General features: G+C 38.5%; 2 protein-coding genes and 1 non-coding gene across 4 annotated transcripts in view; 1 reads left to right on the forward strand and 2 right to left on the reverse strand.

Moving 5' to 3' along the window:
* Positions 1-15,313, reverse strand: part of LOC118419424 (ribonucleoside-diphosphate reductase large subunit-like) — a gene marked incomplete in the record, with an annotated part of 15,957 nt that extends 644 nt beyond the window's left edge. Inside the window, 19 exon segments of the mRNA XM_035825792.1 lie at positions 9-587; positions 1,317-1,505; positions 2,057-2,152; positions 3,101-3,244; positions 3,939-4,048; positions 4,566-4,746; positions 5,387-5,536; positions 6,672-6,873; positions 7,292-7,533; positions 7,854-7,937; positions 9,734-9,875; positions 10,631-10,716; positions 10,946-11,022; positions 11,245-11,284; positions 11,983-12,042; positions 12,248-12,348; positions 12,775-12,952; positions 14,755-14,843; positions 15,157-15,313. Coding sequence (XP_035681685.1) covers positions 414-587; positions 1,317-1,505; positions 2,057-2,152; positions 3,101-3,244; positions 3,939-4,048; positions 4,566-4,746; positions 5,387-5,536; positions 6,672-6,873; positions 7,292-7,533; positions 7,854-7,937; positions 9,734-9,875; positions 10,631-10,716; positions 10,946-11,022; positions 11,245-11,284; positions 11,983-12,042; positions 12,248-12,348; positions 12,775-12,952; positions 14,755-14,843; positions 15,157-15,175 — 2,364 coding nt within the window.
* Positions 11,384-11,527, reverse strand: LOC118420378. Its single transcript, XR_004831737.1, has one exon. It is a non-coding gene; the product is annotated as a small nucleolar RNA SNORA79 (small nucleolar RNA).
* A 315-nt stretch (positions 15,314-15,628) lies between the features above and the next one.
* LOC118420000 (uncharacterized protein YwjB-like) lies at positions 15,629-18,556 on the forward strand. Of its 2 annotated transcripts, none has more exons than XM_035826701.1 (3): positions 15,629-15,700; positions 16,582-16,765; positions 17,444-18,556. In XM_035826701.1, the coding sequence occupies exons 2-3, from the start codon at positions 16,589-16,591 to the stop codon at positions 17,825-17,827; spliced, it is 561 nt and encodes a 186-aa protein (XP_035682594.1). In that variant the 5' UTR covers positions 15,629-15,700; positions 16,582-16,588; the 3' UTR covers positions 17,828-18,556. The 2 variants fall into 2 exon arrangements, with proteins under 2 accessions (XP_035682594.1, XP_035682595.1); XM_035826702.1 differs by lacking the exon at positions 15,629-15,700 and adding an exon at positions 15,799-15,973.
* Positions 18,557-23,998: the final 5,442 nt, after the last annotated feature.

Here is a 23,998-nt window from a genome sequence, read left to right on the forward strand (position 1 = left end):
TAAGTGACTGTACAAATATATAATACAGAGTCAAGAGTCCATTTCTGCAATGTGGGCAAAGTAGTCTGATTTTCCAAAGTTTCAAACTTCTTGGTATACATACAAGGAAAAAACAATACATGTATATCTTTATAATAGTCTTCCCTATTAGTAACATACAAACTATTTGTTATAATGTACTATTAAATCATTTTTTTTTTATATTTCATAGAGTGACAGTTTTGCGAATAGCTTTTCTGTAAAGTTCACAAAACAATGAAAGATGATCAATGGTGTTGTATAACATGCATTTCAGAGTGCTTGTTGATCATGATTGGATTGAACTGTATACAATGGAGAAACAACGACAACATAACTGGAAAACAATAAGTTTTGGGTACAGATTTTGTTACACTCTTTCTGTTAGAATTTCTTTAGGACCCACACATCAAACATTCGTCCTTGTTTTCGAGAGAGCAGACCATGGCCTCCAGCTGTTTTTCCTTCTCTGCCTTGGTCGACTGTGCCAGCTTTGACTTGTCCACAGTGAACTGGATAGGGTTGGAGGCAGGGCGTGTGCGCAGGTAGTACATGCCTGTCTTCAGACCCTGGGGGAAGAAAGCAAAATAAAATGTCACTTTTCAAATGTTTGCAGTAGTTTTGTTTTTGTGGTCATCTCTCCAGTGCAAATTCAAGACAAACCCTACTGTACAACTGTAGTACATGTGCAATGTAATACTTCTGTTCAACCATGCACTTAAGGTCTCATTGATGAGTTTTTTCCTCCCATAGACTTCTATGTTATAATTCGTGGTTTAAATGGGCACGTTTCATAATGAAGCTACATGAAATTTCAGCAGATTTTTCATTCTATGTAGAGCACACTTACCCTATATCGTGGGAAAAAATTGCCAAAGTAAACTATACATAGGAACTTTTTTTATAGCAATTACAAACTACGATTAGTCAATCCCCACAAAAGACACTTTTTCGCTGATAGTGTACAACGCTGATGGCTCGGATCTCTTTTAGGGTACCCACTCAGAGTAATACATCAATGAGACCTTAAAACACCACAAAAACCTTCCTGCTCCTCCTACCCTAAGATTCAAGTTCAAGTTACCAACCTACCGTTGATGTGCTCAAAAATTCGGAATTTCCCAATCACAAATATCAGCAATGGATCAAACATCATTAAGTTGACAATCAAAAAGTGGAGCACAAGTAATACCAGCATTTCATACTGTTGAAAGGTGTTCTCAATTCAAATTTGAAAAGTGCCCCCTAGAGACTAATCAGCAAACTACAGACAAGAAAGAGACTTGTTTCTTGCTTACCAGTTTCCAGCCGTAGAAGTGCATGCTGGTGATCTTTCCGTAGTTGGGCTCGCCGATGTGGATGTTGAGAGACTGGCTCTGATCGATGAAGGCGCCACGGTCTGCCGCCATCTTGATCACGGTTTTCTGTGAAATCTCCCACGTGGTCTTGTACAGGTTACGGATAGTCTCTGGGATAACCTCAATGTTCTAAAGAGAGTAGAAAAAACAATGCTTGTTTCCAATCACGACAATAATAGTCATTTCAACTTTATAAGGATCAGAGGACTGATCGAAAGCTTGTTGGTAAGTGCTTTATTTTGTGTACAGATATAAGGTCTTAAAATTGTTAACATAATAATTTTTTGTATTCTTAATGTAATTTTCTTCTTTCTATGTTGTGCTACAAAAATTATGTCTTCCATTCTATCATATCTACATGTAATTATATAAAAAATTTACACCCTATTCTTTCTGGAAGTCGTAAGACGTCAAGTTTGGGTGAAGGGGGGGTTTGCTCATATGGTTCCCTATTTTTCTTCTTTTAATTCCATACTTGTAATATGCAATATCCTTTTTGCGCTAGGACCTGTTTTTAACCCACCAATTCCCAAAAGGCATGTGATTTGACATAAATGATAATCCATATCTTCTCTGTTAGCCAATTTTGTCAAAATGTCTTTTTCTGCCTGCTCAAAGAACAACAATGGAGGACACCTTGGAAGCAATGATGTGACATTGTAACGGTAATGTTTCCTTACCTGCACTGAGCCGTTGTTAGCAATGATCATGTTCTTCATTTCTTCGTTCCACAGGCCCAGTTCTGTCAGGTCAGTCATCAGGTGGTGGTTCACAACCTGGGAAGAAGGGAATATGGCTACAGTTCAGACATTTCTCTCAAATACTTTCATATACTGTTGTCTTGATTACATATGTGCGCAATATTATACATTATGACATCCTCTTAGAACACAAAAAAATGAAGCGAGCATGTGAACGAGAAAAAGTTTTATCCATTGTGAAATCAGTGGTAATGAAGATTGAACAAATGACTTAACACATACAGCATGGCATACCAAAGAATAGGTATTTGATCTTTTACATCTTTATTGTATATGTCACTGGTATTCAATGAAAATATTTCCTGATAATTTTTGTGTGCAATCTACAGGGAACAGCAAAAATTAATGTGTGGGGATGGGATCAAATAGACAAAAATAATTAGGGTGGGTTTGTAGGGATTCTCTCTCTTTTTTTTTTTTAATTTTAGGGCCATGTTGTAATGATACACTCTAACATCAACTGTTTGAAACCCTAACTGTCAAAACCTGTACATTAATAATAGAAACTCAACTGGAGATGTGGGTTCTCACAATTACTGGACTAAATACATTTTTGGACATGTAAGAGGGAGGAGGACCTCCGTGGCTTCCAGAGCCACTGTCTAACATAAGGAGAACAAGTTTGCAGATTGTGCAGAATACTGTTTGAATTTCATTATTTAGATTTGAAGTCAAAACTTGTATGTCCCCTTGTAAGTAGTAGAAGAAAAAAGGCTAACTGGAAATAAAACATTTTTAAGCCTAACTTGAATGCCTTTAGACCAGGGTTGTAGCCAGCCAGAAATCATTTTCCGTCCCTCCATTTTGAATGGCTTTGGCACAGCGTTCCTAGGGGGTCAGGGGGCATGCCCCCAAGAAAAATTTTGAAATCTAGTCCTTCTGAAATGCTATTTCCTGCATTTTGATGGGTACTGGCTACAACCCTGCTGTAGACAGGTCACAATCAAACAAAGGCTACCAGACCTGGAATTCCCCAGACAGTACCCTCCTGGTGTAGATGTTGCTGGTGTAAGCCTCGATGGACTCGTTGTTGCCCAGGATCTGTGCTGTGGAGGCTGTGGGCATGGGGGCCAACAGCAGGCTGTTCCGGACACCATGCTGCTTAACCTGGGGGGAAAAGATGACCAAGAATTCTGTTAATCTTCTTCATTTATCCTAATTCAAAGTCTGGAACTAAAACATGCCTACTGCCCTGCAGTTCCAAGGAAAGCTACTAGAAGGCCAACAATTATGCAACTTCTTCCTGGTGAGCACAAGAACTATTTACCAACCAAAGAATCACAACGCCTTGGGAAAAAATGTCAAACTTCAGTTTTGTGCATAATGGTTACAAATCTATGGATACATTTGTCTTTCATTAGAAGACAGTTCTTTTTACTTGAATAGAAATGGCTGATTACAAATTCTAACAGGAAACTATGTGACTTCACTGTCCACCCCCATAAATGTCTAGGGTTAGTAGGTTTTCCTAGGGTGGGTCAGGAAAAAGGCAACAACATTTTTTCCTAGGCCTGGCCATTGCAAAACAAGAACAGGAGATTAAAAAAAAAAAGAAACTCTGCTCCAATGAATACAACCAAGAGGCCCAACATCTAATCATTTCTGTCATTTCATAATAATAATGGATTAGTGATAACAGATTACACAATAATCTTCTTGGGGGAAGGTTAGTGGTGTATTCCTCTAAGATGGGTTATAATACTTTTTATGTATATACAACTAATCTGTACATAACAGAAGTAACTGCTGGCAGATATGGCTTTTCAATACTAGTTGGTTTATTGTGCTAAATTTTTCTTACCTGTTCCTTGAGTGCTGCCCAGTCCCAGAGGTCAGTTGGGGTCACGTTCCACATGTCGTACTGGAAGATACCCTTACTGACAGGGCAGCCTTCATAGGTCTCGTAGGGACCTGTCAAATCAATAAAAAACATTTCATAATTAGCTTATTTTGAGTCCTCTATACCTAGCATAAACTTAAGCTCCAGCAGAGGGCAAGTAATTACTATGCTGGGATTTCAGAATAGCCAATCCTAAGTTGCAAATATAGAGTACAAAACACTTGCTGTAGTAACTGCTGTCTGCTAATGACACTGTCAAATTTAATGCTTAAGGTGCACTCTCACTACACTTGTGTCAAGCTTGCGTCACTGCGGAATTCTAAGATGCTCAACAAATTCCAGAGATGAACGAATTTGCTTAAATTTTGTGTATTTTGTCGTATTCTAAGTCATACTTTTACATATTATGCAATACCTAAGTTTTAAAAAAAATGGGAGAAAATAACAACAGTGACGCAGTGAAGGAAACTCACAGTGACACAAGCTTGGCGCAAGTGCAGTGAGAGTGCACATTTTGCAAACCGAGTAAAACACTGCCCTGAGCATGGCCAAAAAAAGAAGCCATAAGTTTTCATCTGGTGAACGTACCCAGCTCCTTGGCGATCTCGCAGCTGGCCTGCATGGCTCCGTAGTAGATGGTCTCAAAGATCTGCTTGTTGAGGTGCTGAGCCTCCTCGCTCTCAAACGGGTACCGCATGAGGATGAAGCAGTCAGCAAGGCCCTGCACGCCGATACCGATGGGCCGGTGCTTCTTGTTGGAGTTCTCAGCCTAGATACAAGTTCCATATGAAAAACTTTAGCATTTTTGCAGTGGTTTCATGTCGTGGTAGGAAGGGAAAGAAGATTTTCAGAGTTTGCAGTACCAGGGCTCGAAATACCACCTGCATATGCAGGTAAGTGCAGGTAAAATTGGAGCTGTGCAGGTATTTCCGGTGTCTACATGCATCTAACCTGCACTGGTCCACCGAACATAAATGTAGGTGTGTGTGGATTATCATTAGCTGCATTGATGAAGTTTGACAGAAAAAATAGCAATGTTCCTGAACAATTTAAGTATGATTAATAATTCTAAAGTTCAGAGTGGTGCAGGTAAAATATGTCTGGTGCAGGTAACATTGAAAATTACCTGCACCAGTGCAGAAAAAACTGTTTCCAGCCCTGAGTACAGTAGAAATGCAAGTTTGTGGTGCCATCATTTTGTGGTGAAGAGGTCACTGAGAAAGAAATGCCATGGCAAACATGTCAAGATTTACAGTATAGGTTTCCTTTAATGGAGTTCGAGAATTTTAAAAAAAGTTAAAGGGGTACTTTACTATAGCTACATAGTAGAGTTTTATTTGTCAGTTTTAGAAGACTTGATTCCCGAAACCAGAAGTGACCAACCACCAGCCTTACAAGAACTTGCCTACCTCAGGGACAGGGTAGTAGTTGACATCAATGATCTTGTTCAGGTTGCGTGTGATGACCACTGTGACCTCTTTCAGTTTCTCGAAGTCGTAAGTTCCGTCTGGCTTCACGTACATGTTCACTGCGATGGAGGCAAGGTTGCACACTGCAACCTAGAGGGAAAAACATGCAAACATGTAACTCTCTTGTTGTTGATATGCAAGCTTGAATAATAACACATTGTAAATCCACCTGCTTGTAAAAAAAAAGATGCTTTAAAAACACTATTATAGTAGAATCTGTTAGGCTTAAACCAGGATAGTCTTCAGATGTAATTGCCTCCTGTTCCACACATTGTAACTTAAGGGCCCCAGGTTACTAATCTTAGTTCTTAAGTTTGTAATTATGCTTCAGAGAATATATTTACATCAATTCAAAACACGGCATTTTTGTCAGTCTCTACAAGCAAATTTCTGTCCCTGGACCACGACAGTTGTGATTTGAACAGAGGGTGAAATCAGAATTACTGGTCTTATGTGTGACAGGTACAAATAGTGGTGTGTACCTTTAAACCTGGACCTGGAATTGGACCTAAAAATGTTTAGGTCGAAGTCCAAAAAAACCTAAATGTCAGGAGCCAAGTACGGACTTGCAAAAAGCTATCTGTTACTTTGGTTCTAAACCATCTAAAACTTTCCATAGACAGTGAAATTTGCACTGGAAAAAGACAAAAAAATATTTTGTGTTTATAACTGACCTTTTTTGTTGACACTGGCCGTACATAATTTGCATGTATTTTTCACATTGCATTTGAATTCATGTTAACATGCAATTTTATATGCACCATCCCGCCTCCCCCTCAAAAAAAGAAAAATTTCTAGCACACATGATATGCAATGATGGGTTCATGTCCAGACCTGAACCTGAAATGCTGGACCTGAATCCAGACCTGAACCTGAGTTCATGTAAAAAAAGGAAAGTGATCTCGATCCAGTCTTCCACTGGTCGTGAGAGAGGACAGACGCTATATACAGTATTTACAGGTTCATTGTACCAGGGAAATTCCCCTAGCTCTTTTCGACAAGCACAATGAACAGTGGACCACGGCTTAACGTCCTGTCCTACCCTTTCCGGTAGAGTGCATGTTGGGTGAGCGACACAGCCGGAATCGAACTCACGGCTTCTAGTTCCAGAGGCAAGGCCGCTAACCACTGGACTACGCACGCTACCTAAGCACCACTAAGTACAAATACCTCCAGACCTGAGGCATTGCCAAAAAGTAATTGGCCTCAACTGAAAGATGCTGACCTCATCAGGGCTGGTGTACTCCACAATCTCTGTGCAGAGGTTGCTGCACTTGATGGTGCCGAGGTTCTGTTGGTTAGACTTGCTGTTGCAGGCATCCTTGTACAGCATGTAGGGGTTTCCTGTCTCCGTCTGGGCCTCGATGATAGCATACCACACCTGCTGGGCTTTCACTGTCCGACGACCCTTACCAGCCTTCTCATAGCTGCCAGGAAAATGACAAAATTTAAAAACAATATAAACCAGAAAGTGATATGCTTCGAAATACTTTTTCGTGCATTGAAAATTACCTGCACCAGACAAATCTTACCTGCACCACTCTGAATTTAGGAAGTATGGATCATACTAAAATTGTTCAGGAACCATTGCTATTTTTTTTTTCTTTAATACTTTATAGTCAATGCAGCTAAGAACAATCCACATGCACCTACATCACAGGTCATTTGTATATTAAACCCAGTACATGGACCACTTGTAGACACCAGAAATACCTACACAGCTCCAATTTTACCTGCTTTAACCTGCATATGCAGGAGGTACTTAGAGTCCTGTAAAGTGTCCTGCACTAACCTGCATATGCAGGTGGTATTTCAAAATCCCTGCGTATAGAAGTTTGAACTTACCCTTCGTACAGCTTCTCGAACTCCTCCCCCCAGCAGTCTTCGAGCCCGGGACACTCGTGCGGACACATCAGCGTCCACTCCCCGTTCTCTTCCACGCGCTTCATGAACAGGTCAGGGATCCACATGGCGTAGAACAGGTCACGTGCGCGCTGCTCCTCCTTACCCGTGTTCTTGCGAGCATCCAGGAACTCGAAGATGTCGGCGTGCCATGGCTCCAAGTACATGGCAAAGGCACCAGGGCGCTGCAATGATATACAAATGTACAGTCTAATTAGGAAATGTTGGCTTGATTTGATGGATGACATCCTCTGGGAACCCAAAGACTGATGTGTGCATTAGAATAAAAATAACTGTGGCCAAAAAGAGGACGAAATTTTGCTGAACGATGGGAAAGGAGGTCCTTGCTGTGTCCTTAGTTTTGCAGTTAACACAAATCTGTTGTTCAGTAGTAGTAATACAGCACAAGGCAAACACTTGTTCCCAAAGAAGGAGTCACTACAAAACCCGGATCTCAGGATTGGTAACATTTTTGAATAAAAATTAGAGCAGGTATAGATCCCACCTTGTTTCCTCCCTGGTCCACATAGCGTGCCGTGTTGTTGAAGACTCTCAACATGGGGAGGAGACCGTTAGATGTCCCGTTGGTCTGAGGAGCAAAATATTTTAGAATTGTCACTACTTTTGTACATAGAGTATTACAATACAACAATTTTCTTCCAGGGATAATACAAACAAAACTTGATGAAACTGGTCTAACTACACGTTTCTAATCATTTGTTTTTTCAGTTACATGAACAAGCATAGTTATAGTACTTGGCGGCTTCAACATCATCAAAAAAAATCCTATTGTATGACTATGCATCCTCCTTTACTTGATGACATTTACAATACAACTCAATCTAGGGTGGTTTTCACAAGCGTACCCATGTCTTTACATTGTGATTGCATTAGAACATTTCAGATGGTAAGAGGGTTCATGTACTATATGAGGAAACTTTTAAGGTACATGCAGGGATAAACTAGTCCACTAGCCCTATTGTCCAGGGCAAGTGAAAGTGCTGTTCGGGCAAGTGCATGACCTACACCACTTGTCCGATCGGGCAAGTAAGATTTTTCCACTGATTTTAGTGCAATTTTGATATACCTGTTACTTTTTACAGTCATGACATCAAGCAATTGTCTACAGAGAATTCCATTGCTGGAAGTGAAAATGCATATACTAGTAACAGTGACATTTGAATTTTGGGCAAGTGAAAAATTGGTTCGGGCAAGTACATTTTTTATGTGCTTGCCCGATAGGACAAGTGGATTTTAGAAAACTTGTTCAACCCTGACATGTTTTCTCTTCAAGGCATTAAACCTCTGCAAGTAGGAACTGAACACAAGAAGAATAGGGTTGATCTAGTCTGCTTGCCTATATGAACGGCTAGTGAGAACAGATTGCACTACTAAACTTAATATTGACAAAGTGGTCATGCTTCGTCCTGTGTCCAAAGTAGCTGCTTTACCATTTATTCAGTAATCTAGATAAGGCCATGTTGATTTGATTATATGGATGACATCCTCTGGGAACTCCAAAACTGATGCGAGCGAGCGAATGAAAAAAAAGTTTGGCCAAAAAAAAAAGTTGCCTTCAGTATGAAATCTAAGTGGTCAGGAAGGTTGAACATAGGACTAACAACACATAGTATGGCCTTTATACCAACAATAAAGTGTAGGGACCAGTACATCGTACGGGTGCAAAACGTTTTCTTTTTTTCTCGGACGAGGACCGATCCGAAAAAAATCAGTGGAACAGATTTCGCCAATTAGAAAATGGACACACTATGTCGACAGGCGCTTGGGGTCTTGCCGGGCCAAGAAGTCAAGAGCGAAGTCGACTTGAGTTTATAGTCATTTGTACCAAGTTTCTACAGTGAAAGGTACAGAGACAGTTAGCCTTGATTACATGATCTTAAAGCGCCAGTGGGAGTCGAAAAATCCACTAAACAGATTTCTTTCTAGCAAAATTAACCAATTACCATTGTTTTGAGTGTTGCCAAATCTCAAGTTTCTACAGACAATCAGGTTCAGGTCCGGACCTGGACCTGATCCTCTAGACCTGAACGGGACCTATACCTGAATTTTCTGTACTGGTACCTACCCCTACCAACAATAGATTTTTTTTCTTTCTGTCCTTTCACATCTTATTATTTCACTTTAGATTTATTTTGGCATTCTACGGCATTTATCTGTTTTCTGATACTTTTTTTCAATCTACGGCATATATGTGCTCATTTTACAGCTGCTTTGCACAATTTACTGTGTGGTCGAAAACATTTTTTTTTTTTGGAAACGGCCGAAAATTGATGCGAGCGCGGATGTCATCCATATAATCAAATCAACATGGCCTAAAGTCTGTATGCGGTCAGGATAGAAAATTCTGTAGAGGTTTTTGCTTACCCCTGCAATGAAGCTGCCTGAAGCCCTGATCTTGTGGATGTTGACCCCAATGCCCCCTGCAGACTTGGAGATGAGAGCACACTGCTTCAGGGTCTCGTAGATCCCATCTATACTGTCATCCTTCATGGTCAGCAAGAAGCAACTAAGGCAAAGGAAGAAATAATGAATTAACAACTTGAAGAAACACACATTCAGGGTTTGAAATCAACATACTTAACTTGATATTTGCACATAATTTTCGATATTTGCATGTAAAATATTCTGAACTTGCAATCTTGCATGTTGAAAATGCCTGGCCTATAGTAAAAATACTGAGGAATTAGACACTCTACTCTTAGACAGAACGACACATGGACGTCTGTCTTTTTCCTTCCTTGTTTTTGCTGGCTACTTTCTCCGGTAGCTTCACTAGATGTAATCAAAATTCACCAACTCAAACTAGTGATCCTCATCGCGATAGCCGCCCAGTTGTATTTTGCATGTAAATTTTTCACATTGCACGTAAAATTTTTGCCAACTTGCAATTTTGCATGTAGCAAAAAAAATGGATTTTGATCCCTGCACATTACTTCAGTGCTACATAGATTTTTAAAAAGGGCCATTTACACTAAAAAATACCAGAAGAAATGAATGAAGTCTTAGAGATGAGAGACTAAAAGACTTCACAATGTGGGTTCCAATACTAATCTCTAACCAGGCTTCTGTAAATTCATTTCAAGTTGCATTTAGATTAACCAAAGTTTGCCAGCATGCTTAACGTTTGTGGAGTATGAGTTCACCCTTAAATACATAACAGCAACACGATGGAATTACTTGAGAAGTAATCATATATTAAAACTGTAAACATTGACCTGAAAAACATTTCCATATATACAGCGTTCTGTGGTTGTTACATACCTGGAGAGCTGTGGCTTGTTGGTGCCAGCGTTGAAGAGAGTTGGAGAGGCGTGGGTGAACTTCTTCTCAGACATCAAGTTGTATGTCTGCAAGTATATACACGTCTCAAGTTTATAAACATCACCTGTAAGTACTACAACTTGCTCAAGGCAAAGGATGGTTTGAAAATAAATCCTAGCCAGCTAGTGATATTCCATATCTGGTAGAGAATTGTTTGTAATGTTAATGTTTATTTTGATCTTTATCTTATCTATCACACAACTATCCGACGTTAAAACTTGTTTAGTGCTTCTTGACTGAAAAGAAGTAATATACCTCAATTGCAGCATCGAGGTCCTCATAGTGGATTCCTAGGGCTACCCTCATCAGCATATGCTGAGGGCGCTCCGCAACTGTGTGTGGAACAGATAACACGTGATGAAATGTACTATAGAATCACAGAACTCTAGTTGCAAGGCTACTCATAGTTTTACATGCATTTTGGGAAGACTCTTAATCATGGCAAATACAGTAATATAACACAGGCTTTGAAAGAAATCTTCTTATGTGCTTGCACTTCTGTTTTTGGCATTCTTAATGTCAGTACGTCTGCCCATTTACTTGTAGAAACTCACCTTTTCCATCTATCCTTAGAAGGTAGGACCTCTCAAGAGTCTGAAAAGACAACAAAAATCTTAGATTAGAGATGTATTTAGCACAAATTACCATTGCCTTATTGGTGTGACAGTGGTGTATTAGGATGATCTTTTTTTGTTATGTACAAATCCGCAAGTCCATTGTAACAGGGTGCCTGCAACCGGCAGTGCGGCTACAGTGGGTGAAGACAATTTGACGATTCTCTTCGACAGCATAAAATCACACCAGCCAGTCTCAGGGTGGCGTGAGGAACAGCCGTCGAACATATCTTAAATCTAAAGGCTAAGACACGCTGTCAACAATGTTTGTCTGAAAATGTTGACCACCAGAAGGTATCTGAATTTCAAAATCTTTTGGTGTTTTCACTTGAAAATCTATCGTTACTGTGCGTGAGGCTCAATGGCCGGTCTCTAAAAAACACAGTGGTCATTGCAAGGATACCAGACATATTGTTGACAGTCCAGTAGAGCTCACCGGCTCCCCAAGCAGAATAGGTTTTTATTCTGTGTGATGGTGACATACATTTTCATATCAATGATGTAAAAAAAGGCTTTCCATGCTTGTAAAGGTATCAAGCAAGTACCTAACTCTGGCTTACAAGTGTATACAGGATATTGATTTAACAAGTCATGTTGGCCTGCAAAGCTGGTACGGACTAGTTTAACTAGTTACAGATACAGAAACCAGCAAACAGAAGTTTATATGATTAGACTAACCTTGATGCCAAAGTAGGTGTACTTGAAGTCCCGGTCATAGATGATAGCCGAGTTCAGCCTCTGTGTGTAGACACATGGAAATAGAAATTAGCACTGCATCAATCCAAAGATCTAACTCAATCACTAGTGTCACTATCATATCATACCTTAACCTCATGTCATGAATGGTACAGGCGGTCCCTTACAAATCAAGTACTAACTGAATAATTCAAGTGTATACAACAATGGGGGAACTTTTCGGAAGAATGAGACTAAGTAAACTTACATCTGCGTTCTTCATGACAAGGTCCATGAGTTTCTTGGAGATCATAGGGGAATGTTGGTTAGTCTTGGGGTTCACCCAGTTGTACAGATCCTCCATGACATCTGTGGAAAGAAAGTTATAGTTCTAGTAAATCATCTAACTTTATACACGATGGTTTGATACTGTAAGTTGATTTAATTTTGCAATAGGAAGGTAAAGGAGACATTTGCAGCATTTTTGGTGAAAATCTATGTCTTCGATATCAAAATCTAATTTCAATGCATAATGGTTACAAATCTGTGCATACATTTATCCTTCATTAGATAGGACAAAACGATTCTTTACTTGAAAAGGGAACAGGCAAAATGAGGAAAACTGTCACTCCATTGACATAAGGGTAAGAAAAACAAACAGGACTGTGCTTTTGTATCAGTACTAGGATGAGGAATTAACAGTCTAGCAAGCAATGGAATGCTGCTGTTGCGGTAACGGGCAGTTCTAGTGAAAACAAAACATTACATTGTTAGTAACACAACTGAAAACCGTACCAGTGAAGGCCTTCTTGGTCTCCTTGTGGAGGTTGGAGATGGCGATGCGGGCAGCCAGGGTGGCGTAGTCGGGGTGCTTCACGGTCATGGTGGCAGCCGTCTCCGCGGCCAGGGTGTCCAACTCCACAGTGGTCACCCCGGAGTACAGGCCATTGATGACCTTCATGGTGATTTTGGTCTGGCAAAAACACGGTTCATTCTAAGTTAGTGGTCTTGTAGAATTAAGAAATCCAGCTTCTGGATGAGAATGTTGCGGCTGTAATCTTGACTGACCTGAAGTTGTGACTAGTGCTTCATAGGGGTGGGTACCATTACAGAAAATTCTGATCCAGGTTCAGTTCAGGTCCAGTGGATCAGGAGCCTGATCCTGGACCTGATTCGGTATGTGAAAACTTGTGAATGGCTGATACTCATAACAATGGTCCACTTCGCTACAAAGAACTCTGTTTTGTGGGGCATTCGACTCCCACTGGCGTTATGAAATCCTAAAAACTGGTTTTGTAACCAGGTACCAACCCCTACGGCTTAGGAAACCCACCATACATTTTGGAATGGCTTTTGTTGCTAAAATGTGAGTAGAGGCATCTTGAAAAGCTTGAAATAATGCTTGTAATGATAGATGTGACAGGTCTTTCAGTGCAATATATGAATGGATGAAGACCCTTATTGCACATTTTTGCCACACCGGGCTAAGTGCAGGTCACAACAAGACATGTTGAAAAGATACAGATAAAAGATAAAAAATAAGGCTATTGCTGGATAAATTCACTTCCTCCTTGCTTTTCTGTTATAGTGGAGATAAATCAAGTGCCTGTAATGCTGTTATACAGAAGGGCGCTTATTCAGACAGTCGACTATTCTGACAAATCTACATACAGAATGCCTGATTAAAACAGATGAATAGAAGCCAAGGATTATACTGAACATTAAGTTTTAAATTATATGTACAAGGCACAGGTATGAAAAATCAAAATATAAACAAGCCTGCAAGTAAACAATAACAAAGAACTGATGGAGGTGTCCTATCACCAAGTCGCCCCTACACATCCTTGTATAAATGTAAATAATACCCTGGCCCACTAAATTCACTTGTCTTTCTTGCACCCACAATCTGTTATCTTCGTTAGTGTTACCTTCCTTATGTTTATTTGTTGAAACAAGGAGGTTAAAGAAAGATTCTTTAACCTCCTTGGTTGAAATACAATTTATATTCAGTTGTGAATGAGCACTAATAGTACATTTTTGTAATTCCTATTAACAACTGATAGTGATACACATACACACACAAAAAAAGCAAGGGGAAATTTTTGTAAAAAGAAAAAAAAAACTATAATAAATAATTTCAAATCTTGATTCGAGAAACAAAACTAATTTGTTTACTCAAACATGCACTAAAGAGGTCAAAGGTTGACCAAAGGTCAACAAACTTTCCCGCGAAAATTCCATAATTGCTTGCGCAAGGGGGAGGGGGGCTTCCCGCCTAAATTATTCCTCAGCCAAAATGCAACAGCTTCTCAAAATAGCAGCGACCACATTAATATCATATACTACCCACACCTCACACATGAAATCATTCTATTAGATATGGTGACAAAGAAGATTTTTGGGTACTAAAATGCAAAACATTTCTTGTTGCTGGAAAGACGGTTTTCAAATCGCGCGCACAGTGCTAACAAAACAAGTATCGCTTACACTGCAAACGAAAAAAGCCAATACAAATGTCAAACTGCGCACTACCGGTAAGACACGATATTGTACAAAATAAAATATGTCAAATTTTGTCTGGTTTGCAAGTTTTAGACATATTTAGCTGGGCTAAGACGATCGTGACGTAGTACAAAAATGGCGCCAAGCGAACACAAAGACTCCATATACGTAACCAACGATTTCTTCTTTTCTGTGTCCAAAATATACATATACAAAGAATACTAGCACACATAACTGATATTCGTATATTCTGTATACTATTTTCATACTTACTGGGTCGACGAAATCCATGTTGAGTCCATAGCAGAGCTTTTGGATCCGAGAGGTGATCTTGTCAAAGTGGACTTTTTCCTGACGGCCATCTAAGCGAGAGGGTAACGGGGAGGTCAGCGAATGAAAAATAGACTATCACAGCTTTCTATCTACAAAATTTTGTCAGGATATATTCTAGATATAGTTAGAAAATTCATGCATACGATGTCGACAGATAAAATCACCGGAAAAGAAAATTTCTGAGTGAACATCTTGAAAAAGTTGCGTTGTCAGACGACAGATCGAGAAATTCTGGAGGGAAAGATCGGATTCCTAAATCCGCCGACAAAACCACATGAAAAACGACTACAACGCCTTAACATGGTGCAACGGGACCTTAGATCGACCAAAAATCACACGTACCTCTCTTAAGGACGTACATCTTGAAGTAGATAAGAATTTGGGGGGATTTTTGAGGAGAAACTTGGACAACAGCCTAGCCCTGAGAAATGGACGTCTTGAATGGAGCGCCAAAAGTGAAGTCACGTGATATAGGTCAGTAGACACATACCATTTGCGAGGGGTGCTTACTATAAACCATTTTCATATTTATGCATTAAAATACTACTAATATGGCCCTAAGAAAATTAATCTGACTTAGAGGAGGTTATTTACATGTAATGGCTCCATTATTTTTCAAATATTACGAAAGGCTGAAGCTACAAAAATTATTATAGGAAAGCCATGACAGCAGTAGTGGACTGATCCTTTTAAATTGACCAATCAGGGCGCACCTAATGACAGCTGGGTGGGCGACAGAGGGCATGTCGGGACGTGTGCAAAGATGATTGACAGAATGAATGAGTCAGGTGTTCAACTACCAGGTGCATAAGCAACACTGCATAAGCAACACAGAACTACAGCTGCAGAACTGAATATTTGGGACTTTCAGGCTCTTCTTACAAATGTGGGAAGCAGTTTATTATTATGTTTCTTTAAGTTGATGTTTCATGACCTTTTATTGAACTTCTTTGATTCTTTTATGCAGTTGAAGTCTAGTTACATATTAAGAGTTCATGACCTCCATGACTCAGCGATTCGTATTCTATCTTTGCATTTTTTTAAGAGAATAGTTTATGGTTTTTAATATCAATCCACTGAGAATACCCTGTGTTCCCAAATTTTACTCTCCAAGCAAGGTTTGGCACCATGATTTTTAGTGTGCCTAAACAAATTTCAGGTAATGTTACAAGTACAGGGTCGTACAAGCACATGCACATGTTAGGTTCATGTATAGTGTAGGTCGGGACATGCACCTGTATATAAACATGATACTGTAAATGCAGAAATGTTCGCGGTGGATTAATGTTCGCGGCGGCCGCTTCACCGCAAATTTAAAACCACCGCGAACATTTTTCCCAAACAGTTAAAGACTACAGTGCATGGTGCTACCGCGAAATTAAAACCACCGCGAAAAGTCCATTTTCCCGCTACCGCGAAATTAAATCCCCGCGAACTTAAATGCATTTACAGTACTTGATCAAAGGTGTTTTCTGATACTAGATTGTAAGACAATGTATTTGTTAGGGGATTTAACGTGACGTTTTTTAATCTCAAAAGGGGGGAAACAAAGTTCTTATCACACAAAAGTCATTAAAAAACTTGTCCAGCCCTGTACCCTTATAGGTACAGTCGTACCTTATACATGTAACGTTAGTTAAACATTGATGATTGACATGTCACTAATAAAAGTACATGTAGCAAGTTAAGATTTTAATGTATCAATTGTTTACAGTCAGATTTATTACACATATTTCAGTTTTCAGCAGTTTTTATTTTGTGTTGTAGTGTTACCATGGCGACCACATCCGCGCAGATCCGTATCATGAGCGCCATGAGCGTGGATGGTTACATCTCCACCCAGGACGGGGGGGTGGCCTGGTTGGACCAGTTTAATGATGTGGACACCGGTTACGATGACTTCCTCAAACAGATCGAGACCGTGGTGATGGGACGGACGACCTACGAACAGGTTTGTTTGTTTTCTTGTCTCTTTGTATTGTTTTGTTTACTTACCTTTTATGTTTGCGGTTTTTGCGGTGGCCACTTCACCCCTTAAAACCACTGTGAACATTTTTCCATTATAGTTTTTTTTACTACAGTCTATGGCGCTATACCTCGAAAACTCCATAATATAGTCCATTTTCCTGCTAACGCAAAAGTAAACCCCTGTGAACTTAAATGCATAATAACAGTACTTAAAGGAAATTGTAACGCTAATTCACCTTTATCCGCTGGGTAACCTATATCCGTTGTTTGACAAAACAGTGTATTTAGGTACATCAATTCGACAGGTGGTACTTTTAAACTGCAATGTACTGAAAATATTGAAATTTTTAACCAACGTTCGTCAACGTGATATCCCCAAATACCCTGTTTTTAAAAGCAACGGATATAGGTTACCCAACAGATAAAGGTGAACTAGCGTTAATGTTCCTAAGAGTGTATGTGGAGCACAAAATATACATCATACTGTAACAGGTATATATTAAAGTAACTTCATGCTTCTTTGTACTTTGAAATGTAAAAAAAAAAAGAAGTATTGCAAAGTGTTTTTTCTGGGAATTTTCCATAGATCTGAATTATCTCATTCTCATTGCATGATTATCTTCATTGCTTTCTCAACATTGGATTTTTGTGATCTAACCAGGTTCGTGGTTTCGACTGTCCTTGGCCTTACGCAACCAAGAAAGCCGTGATCCTCACCACAAAAAACCTGACCGACCTCCCCACCGAACAGACCACGTGCTATTCCGGAAACGTACGCGACCTAGCCGACAACCTACTGAAGACCACGACGACAGGTGACATCTGGTTGGTCGGTGGGCGGATGGTCACCCAGGCGTTTCTGGACGCGAATCTCGTGGACGTGATAGAACTGTATGTGATGCCTGTGATGTTGTACCGGGGAATCCGCATGTTTGAGCCGTCAGAAAATACACCAAGCGTTTGGACCAATCTGAAACTGACAGAGAGTAAGACTTTCCCAAATGGTGTGGTTAAACTTGTTTACAACAAGGCAGAAGTGTCATAGAATCTGTAACACTACTAGTTCACCTTTATCCGTGGGGTAACCTATTTATGTTGTATTTTATGAGAACACTGGTAGTTTAGGATTATCAGTTCGATGGAAGGTGATTTCAAATTGCAATATTTTCGAAAAATTGCAGTTTGAGACTACCGTCCATTCTTTTAACATTCCTAAATACCCTGCTTTTAAAAACAACGGATTTAGGTTACCTCGCAGATAAAGGTGAACCTAAGGATTATGTGTTTAGTGTTTTGAAATCAATCCTATATGCCTGTACAGGCCATACCATCTAATTTGTTGTTCTAATGCCAATTAAAATTTGTACTCAGATTATTCAGAAAAAAATATATCATGGAATAATAAGCCCCAAAAAAGGAAAGAAAATAATTTGCAAAAAAAAAGTCTGGAGTAAAGTGTGCCGTGTTCAATGTATAACAGCTAGGATATAAAAACCCTCTCCAGGAATATGTCACTGACAAATTGGCTGTCTGAAACATTTGTCAATGACTGTTTCCAAAATCATATCCAGTTACTTGAGGAACTACTTTTTGGCATATCTTATTACCTGGATGTCTAACCTTCATTGACGTACCTTATATAAAGAAATTAACTTTTCAGCTTGAAAAAATACTGTACACCCTGTATGGGCAAAATCATTTAAAATACAGTTTAATGATTGTACAATTATATTATGTACTGGACCAGGTGTCCTTTATGAATAAAACAAAATTACTGCTATAATAAAAATACCCACATCGTACAGAGCTCATAAACTTAAGGACAATTCACTATACTGGGAAGTTGTTAAATGGCTTCATACTGTACTATGACTGTGAAAAGTACCAAAATGGAATGTGTAGTGATTTTTTCTTTAATTATTCATTCTAAGGCCATGTTGATTTGATTATATGGATGACATCCTCCGGGAACTCCAAAACTGATGCGAGCGAGCGAATAAAAAAAAAGTTTGGCCAAAAAAAAAAGTTGCCTTCAGTATGAAATAAAAGTGGCCAGGAAGGTTGAACATAGGACTAAACACACATAGTATGGTATACCATGATCCTCTGGACCTGAATTTTCTGTACTGGTACCTCCCCCAACCAACAATAGATTTTTTTCTTTCCGTCCTTTCACATCTTATTCTTTGACTTTAGATTCATTTTGGCATTCTATATATGGCATTAGTTATCTGTTTTCTGATACTATTTTTTCAATCTACAGAATATTTGTGCTCATTTTAGAGCTGCCTTGCACAATTTATTGTGTGGTCGAAAACTTTTTTTTTTTTTGGAAATGGCCTAAAATTGGTGCGAGCGCGGATGTCATCCATATAATCAAATCAACGTGGCCTAAGGGGAAAATTAAGTACATCATTACCAATATGAGGCAAGTTGCACAAAAAGTCAAAGTCAAAGTTCCTTCCCGCGCCTGATGGGCGCATAGGGCATTGCACATCTCCGTTTCAGTAGCCCTGGGCCACACAACTTTGTGCAGTCACTACAGCACTGGGGCTAGTCCACTGGTAGTGGTGACGTGTTCAACGTTCATACTCTTTCCCGATTGCTGAGTGCTAAGCAGAGAAAGCAGCATGTACCATTTTAAAGTCTTTGGTATGACTCAACCAACTCACGACCTACCGCGTGCAAGGCGAACACTCTACCCACTCGGCCATTGCACCTGATTGAAGAAAAACTTGTCAGGCTGAAATGTCAAAAACCTGAACAACTAAATTTCGCAAAACAATCCTAATTCTATGGTGTTCTCTAATTCCCCCATAATTTCTCACACTGGGTTCCTGGTGGGTTTCAACTCCGATTGTATTCTGAAATTTCGATGTGTTGAATTGGAAAAAAAAATTTGTCAATGACATGCAACACAATTCATGTTAAAAACTTTTCACAATTCCTATGACGCAACTCTCGCGAGAACTAGGTCACTCCATGAGCAAGATAGACTGATACTAGTGATAGCCATCGAAAATTTGGAGGTACGTGTGCTTACCTTTAATTGTCACTGATTGATGAAAAATTCTATGAACTGTGAACATACGTGACTCATGAATCTCTTCAACAACACAATTCAGATTTTGAAAAGTTTTTAAAGTGTGTAAAGCTATTCAGATGGATAAAATACAGTATTGTCAATATTGTATTAGAAACCACATGATTTGTTTGCTTCAAATTTAAGAGTCAACACTTGCTACTGACCAAGCACATGAGATATTTATTGCACCAAATATTGTACAATACAAATAAGATTCTGAAAGGCACATATAAACTTCACAATATTTGCACAAATCTGCTATCATTATCCGCGCTATGGATCGGTAATACCTTTCTAACTACTGTATACCTCATCTTTTATCCTTAAGTACATGAATATCCTTAATAATGAATGTATACAACAATCTAACAACACAAGACGCTATATAAGTCGTCCGTTCACAAGCAGATATGTATATATCTAAATATCTTACAACATGGCACAGGGATATACAATTGATTGTTACATGTACATTGAAAAAATGATTTGATAAGTTGAATTTCTTAGCCATGGCCATTTAACATTGCAGTGTTTTCTGTGGTAACACACCATTTTCTGTGTGTTTTTTTTTGGTCAGTAATAAAAACATGTGAATGTTTACGTATAATGAAAGAAAAAAAAACATTTCAAGAAAGGTAGGGACTACAATAATTTCAAAGTGTTTCTTTGGACCTTTTAACAATGCCCAGACTATCTAAAAAAAATAGTATAATTTGACAGTATTATGCCTATGAAAGAGAAAAAGTCCCTGACTTTTCTGACAAGATTTAGCCACTCCCCAGCAACGCCATCTAGTGGCAGGATACATAATTGCAACAACTTTCTCACATTGATATTCTTACACTTACAGTACATGATAATCAAAACAATAACAATTAGAGTCCATTCCAAGTCACCGTGCGGATGTTTGTTGCCATTGTTTAGAATTGATTTTAAAGTTTTGTAATTATATGTCTAGGACATTTGATACTTCAGAAATATTTTTAACACTGTTTCAACTTTATAAATATTTCCCTGGTCCTGTAAAACTTTGGAAATATTCATGGTGTGGAATTGGATACTTCTAATGGTTTCTAAATAATGATAACAGCATTCTACCATTATTTACCATTTTCTACCATTTTTTGTAAATGGTTCAGTGGGCTGGGAAGATAGCAATTCACACATCCTTGCAAAGTATGATTGGGTGCCATGCAACAATGGCCCACCACAAAGGATCAACCAGTGCCCAGCAGTGAAATCTAAAAATATACAGATGCAACAATAGGGCTTACTTTTATGGGGGCAATAAACTAATTTAACCATTTGGCCAGGTTTACCATTTTTTGTAAATATTTGTAAATGTGAAATAATCACAGAGAGGTTTCACAATTATTCTAAATAAAGATATTTTTGTACAGTTACATTCAAAATGTTTCTAAAATATTCAAAGAAATTCAAATAAATGAGTATTTTCTTAGTCAATTTTTTGAAAATAATTTAATTATTGTGGCTCAGATATTCTTTTATTCAAAATAATTCAGACTAATTATAAATATCGCCTAAAAACCCTCATGGTGTCTTGGAATGGACTCTATACGGTAGTTTTATAATCATCAATATTAGGCTCCATTTTCAATGTAGAGACATCCTCACAAGGTTGATGACCTTGACAATCATTGGAATGTGCCAAATGTGGAAAGGTTTCAGTAGTCATGGCAACAATATTTCTGGCCAATCAGAGTTCTTATTTCTTTATACCCATGTTTTGTTTTACCCAGAACATGTCTTGATCTTAAATATTGATGTAACTATCAACCAATACATATATTTGTATAATCAAGTGCAACATATCAATACTGGCACAAATAGAACAATACTGAAGGTATAATGTAGACACAAATGTAACTTTGCAGTTATATTCCTTTCCCTAATACAATACTGAATACATGAATATTGACTATGTTTGACAAAACATTAACACCAAGTTCTAAACATAATGTTCATATTTTTCAATTCAATTCAACATTTATATTTCAAATTGAAGCAACACTCATTGTATAACCATTCGAGATAAAATCTAACAAAGTACAATTTTTCTTAATGAGAATACTAGAGGGAACTTGCCTTTTTAAAATCTTTTCTTAAGTTTAACAAAGTGCTTGAGAGATGCTGCTAGCATTTGAAACATTGATCATGCCTCCTGAAAGTTGTTATCCAGTGTTCTTGATTTATACTACTTCTGTCTACACTTTAACACAAATTTTGGTTATAAAAACTGTTAAAATGCAGACAAAGTTCTTAAATGGTGCCAGAAAAAAAAATTATGTGAAAAATGTTTTAAAAATATGCTTCATGGCATGTAAAATTTAAATCATATTTTCTTTATTGTAATGTAATTACGAAATTGCACCTGTAAAAAAAAAAAAAACCTTTGTGCACACAATTCTGGCAAAAATAGTTGGCCAAGTCAAAGTGTGATGCATTGTTGGTATATTCTAAGGCATTTACCCACATTGCACAAGTGCATTTTAAACTGTGAACTGCCTTATTGTCCTCACCCCAGAGACAATGCCAGTGTTCTTATTTCTATTTGTTCCTGTTCAGCCAATCAGTAACCAGATATAGTTACTGTGGCAAGTTCATGGCATGCATGCTTTTTGTCCCACGCTTTTTGTTTTGTTAATTGTAGATATAGGAATACGATAGGATAATATTCATTTATGTGCTCTAATTTTGAATATAGGAACTTAAAATATCCATATACTAACTTTTGTCGAGGAAATGGCTAATAGTATATATCAACAGCCATGCACTGATGAGCAATGGCCTCAGCCAATCAGATAAGTGGTTGTTAACCTAGTTAAGTTACCATCCAATCACATAGCCAGTCTTTTAGGTTCAAAAGACAACAGTTCAGGAGTCTTGCAGGTGGCCAGCCAATCAAATAATCCCTTGACTGTTAACCCACTTAAGTTAGTAGCTAATCACATTGCCTCATTCCATCAAGAGGCAATGCGATTGGCTGGTGAGTTAACAGGCAACAAATGCTGACAGAAGGTAGGATAGTAGGTTCTTCAATCACAGCAAGATTCAGGTTATATATAACCACCTTTGTCAGTGACTATTCTATCTGACAATGTTTAACCAATAATTTAGCACAATAATAGAATGTTTGATAGGGAAAAAAATTAAAACCATACACAAAATTGCTGACAACTTCTTTGTATAATTTTCTGAAGAAATGCAAATCCAATTGGACAATTACAATTGTAGGTGTGGCAAAAACATTTTGCCTGCTCCTTTTTTCACTGTATTTAGTGTTGTAACTACTTGGTAATTTTCACATTGACTATAGTACAAGATAGTACAATTCTTTTACGTAGTAGGAAACGCTATAGCTAGGAAAGGTATCTTCCATTCCCCGATATATACATGTACGCTGGCTTAAAGTTAGCTAAGTCAAATTTGGGCAAGACACCAACTGTACTTTAGAGACCTACCTGGTAACTGATTGTGATTTAGTGTCAAACGATACAGTAAATATTAGATGTATCAATTATACTAGTTGTACTACCAAAGTTGGTGTGAACTGTCAAGTACCTTCTAGATTCAAATTTGTCCGTTGCTAGGTCGTTAAGTTCCAAAATGGCGTCAAGAGTTTCTCGCGTGGAAATCTACCCCAAGGCTTATCGTACTTGTACTTGGGTGACTGATCTTTAAAAATCAGAGATTAATTGAAAGAATACTGTAAATGCATTTAAGTTCGTTGGGACTTAATTTTGCAGTAGCGCGAAAAGGGACTGTTTGCATTGGTTTTAATGGTAGCACCATGCACTGTAGTCTCTAACTGCCATGGAAAAATATTTGCGGTGGGTTCAGAAACGCGAAAACCGCAGACATAAAACCACCCCGAAAATTTCTGCATTTACAGAACCAGATATATTCCAGCCAAACATGTCTTTCTGAGCTCTGATGTTAAGTTTCAGCGCTGCATGGCTTAATTTCTGTTTCTTTGGGTAGGGTTCTGGAATTTACGTAATTCAGTCACGAAATAAGCATACACTTGGTGTAAACTCATATCATATCGGTACAGTACTTAATGATCCGGTATTTTGGCCCGGTACCAAATCCATTTTCATGGTACAGTTA

This window comes from Branchiostoma floridae, chromosome 7 (assembly GCF_000003815.2).
Source record: "Branchiostoma floridae strain S238N-H82 chromosome 7, Bfl_VNyyK, whole genome shotgun sequence".
In the NCBI taxonomy this organism is placed as follows: Eukaryota; Metazoa; Chordata; class Leptocardii; order Amphioxiformes; family Branchiostomatidae; genus Branchiostoma; species Branchiostoma floridae.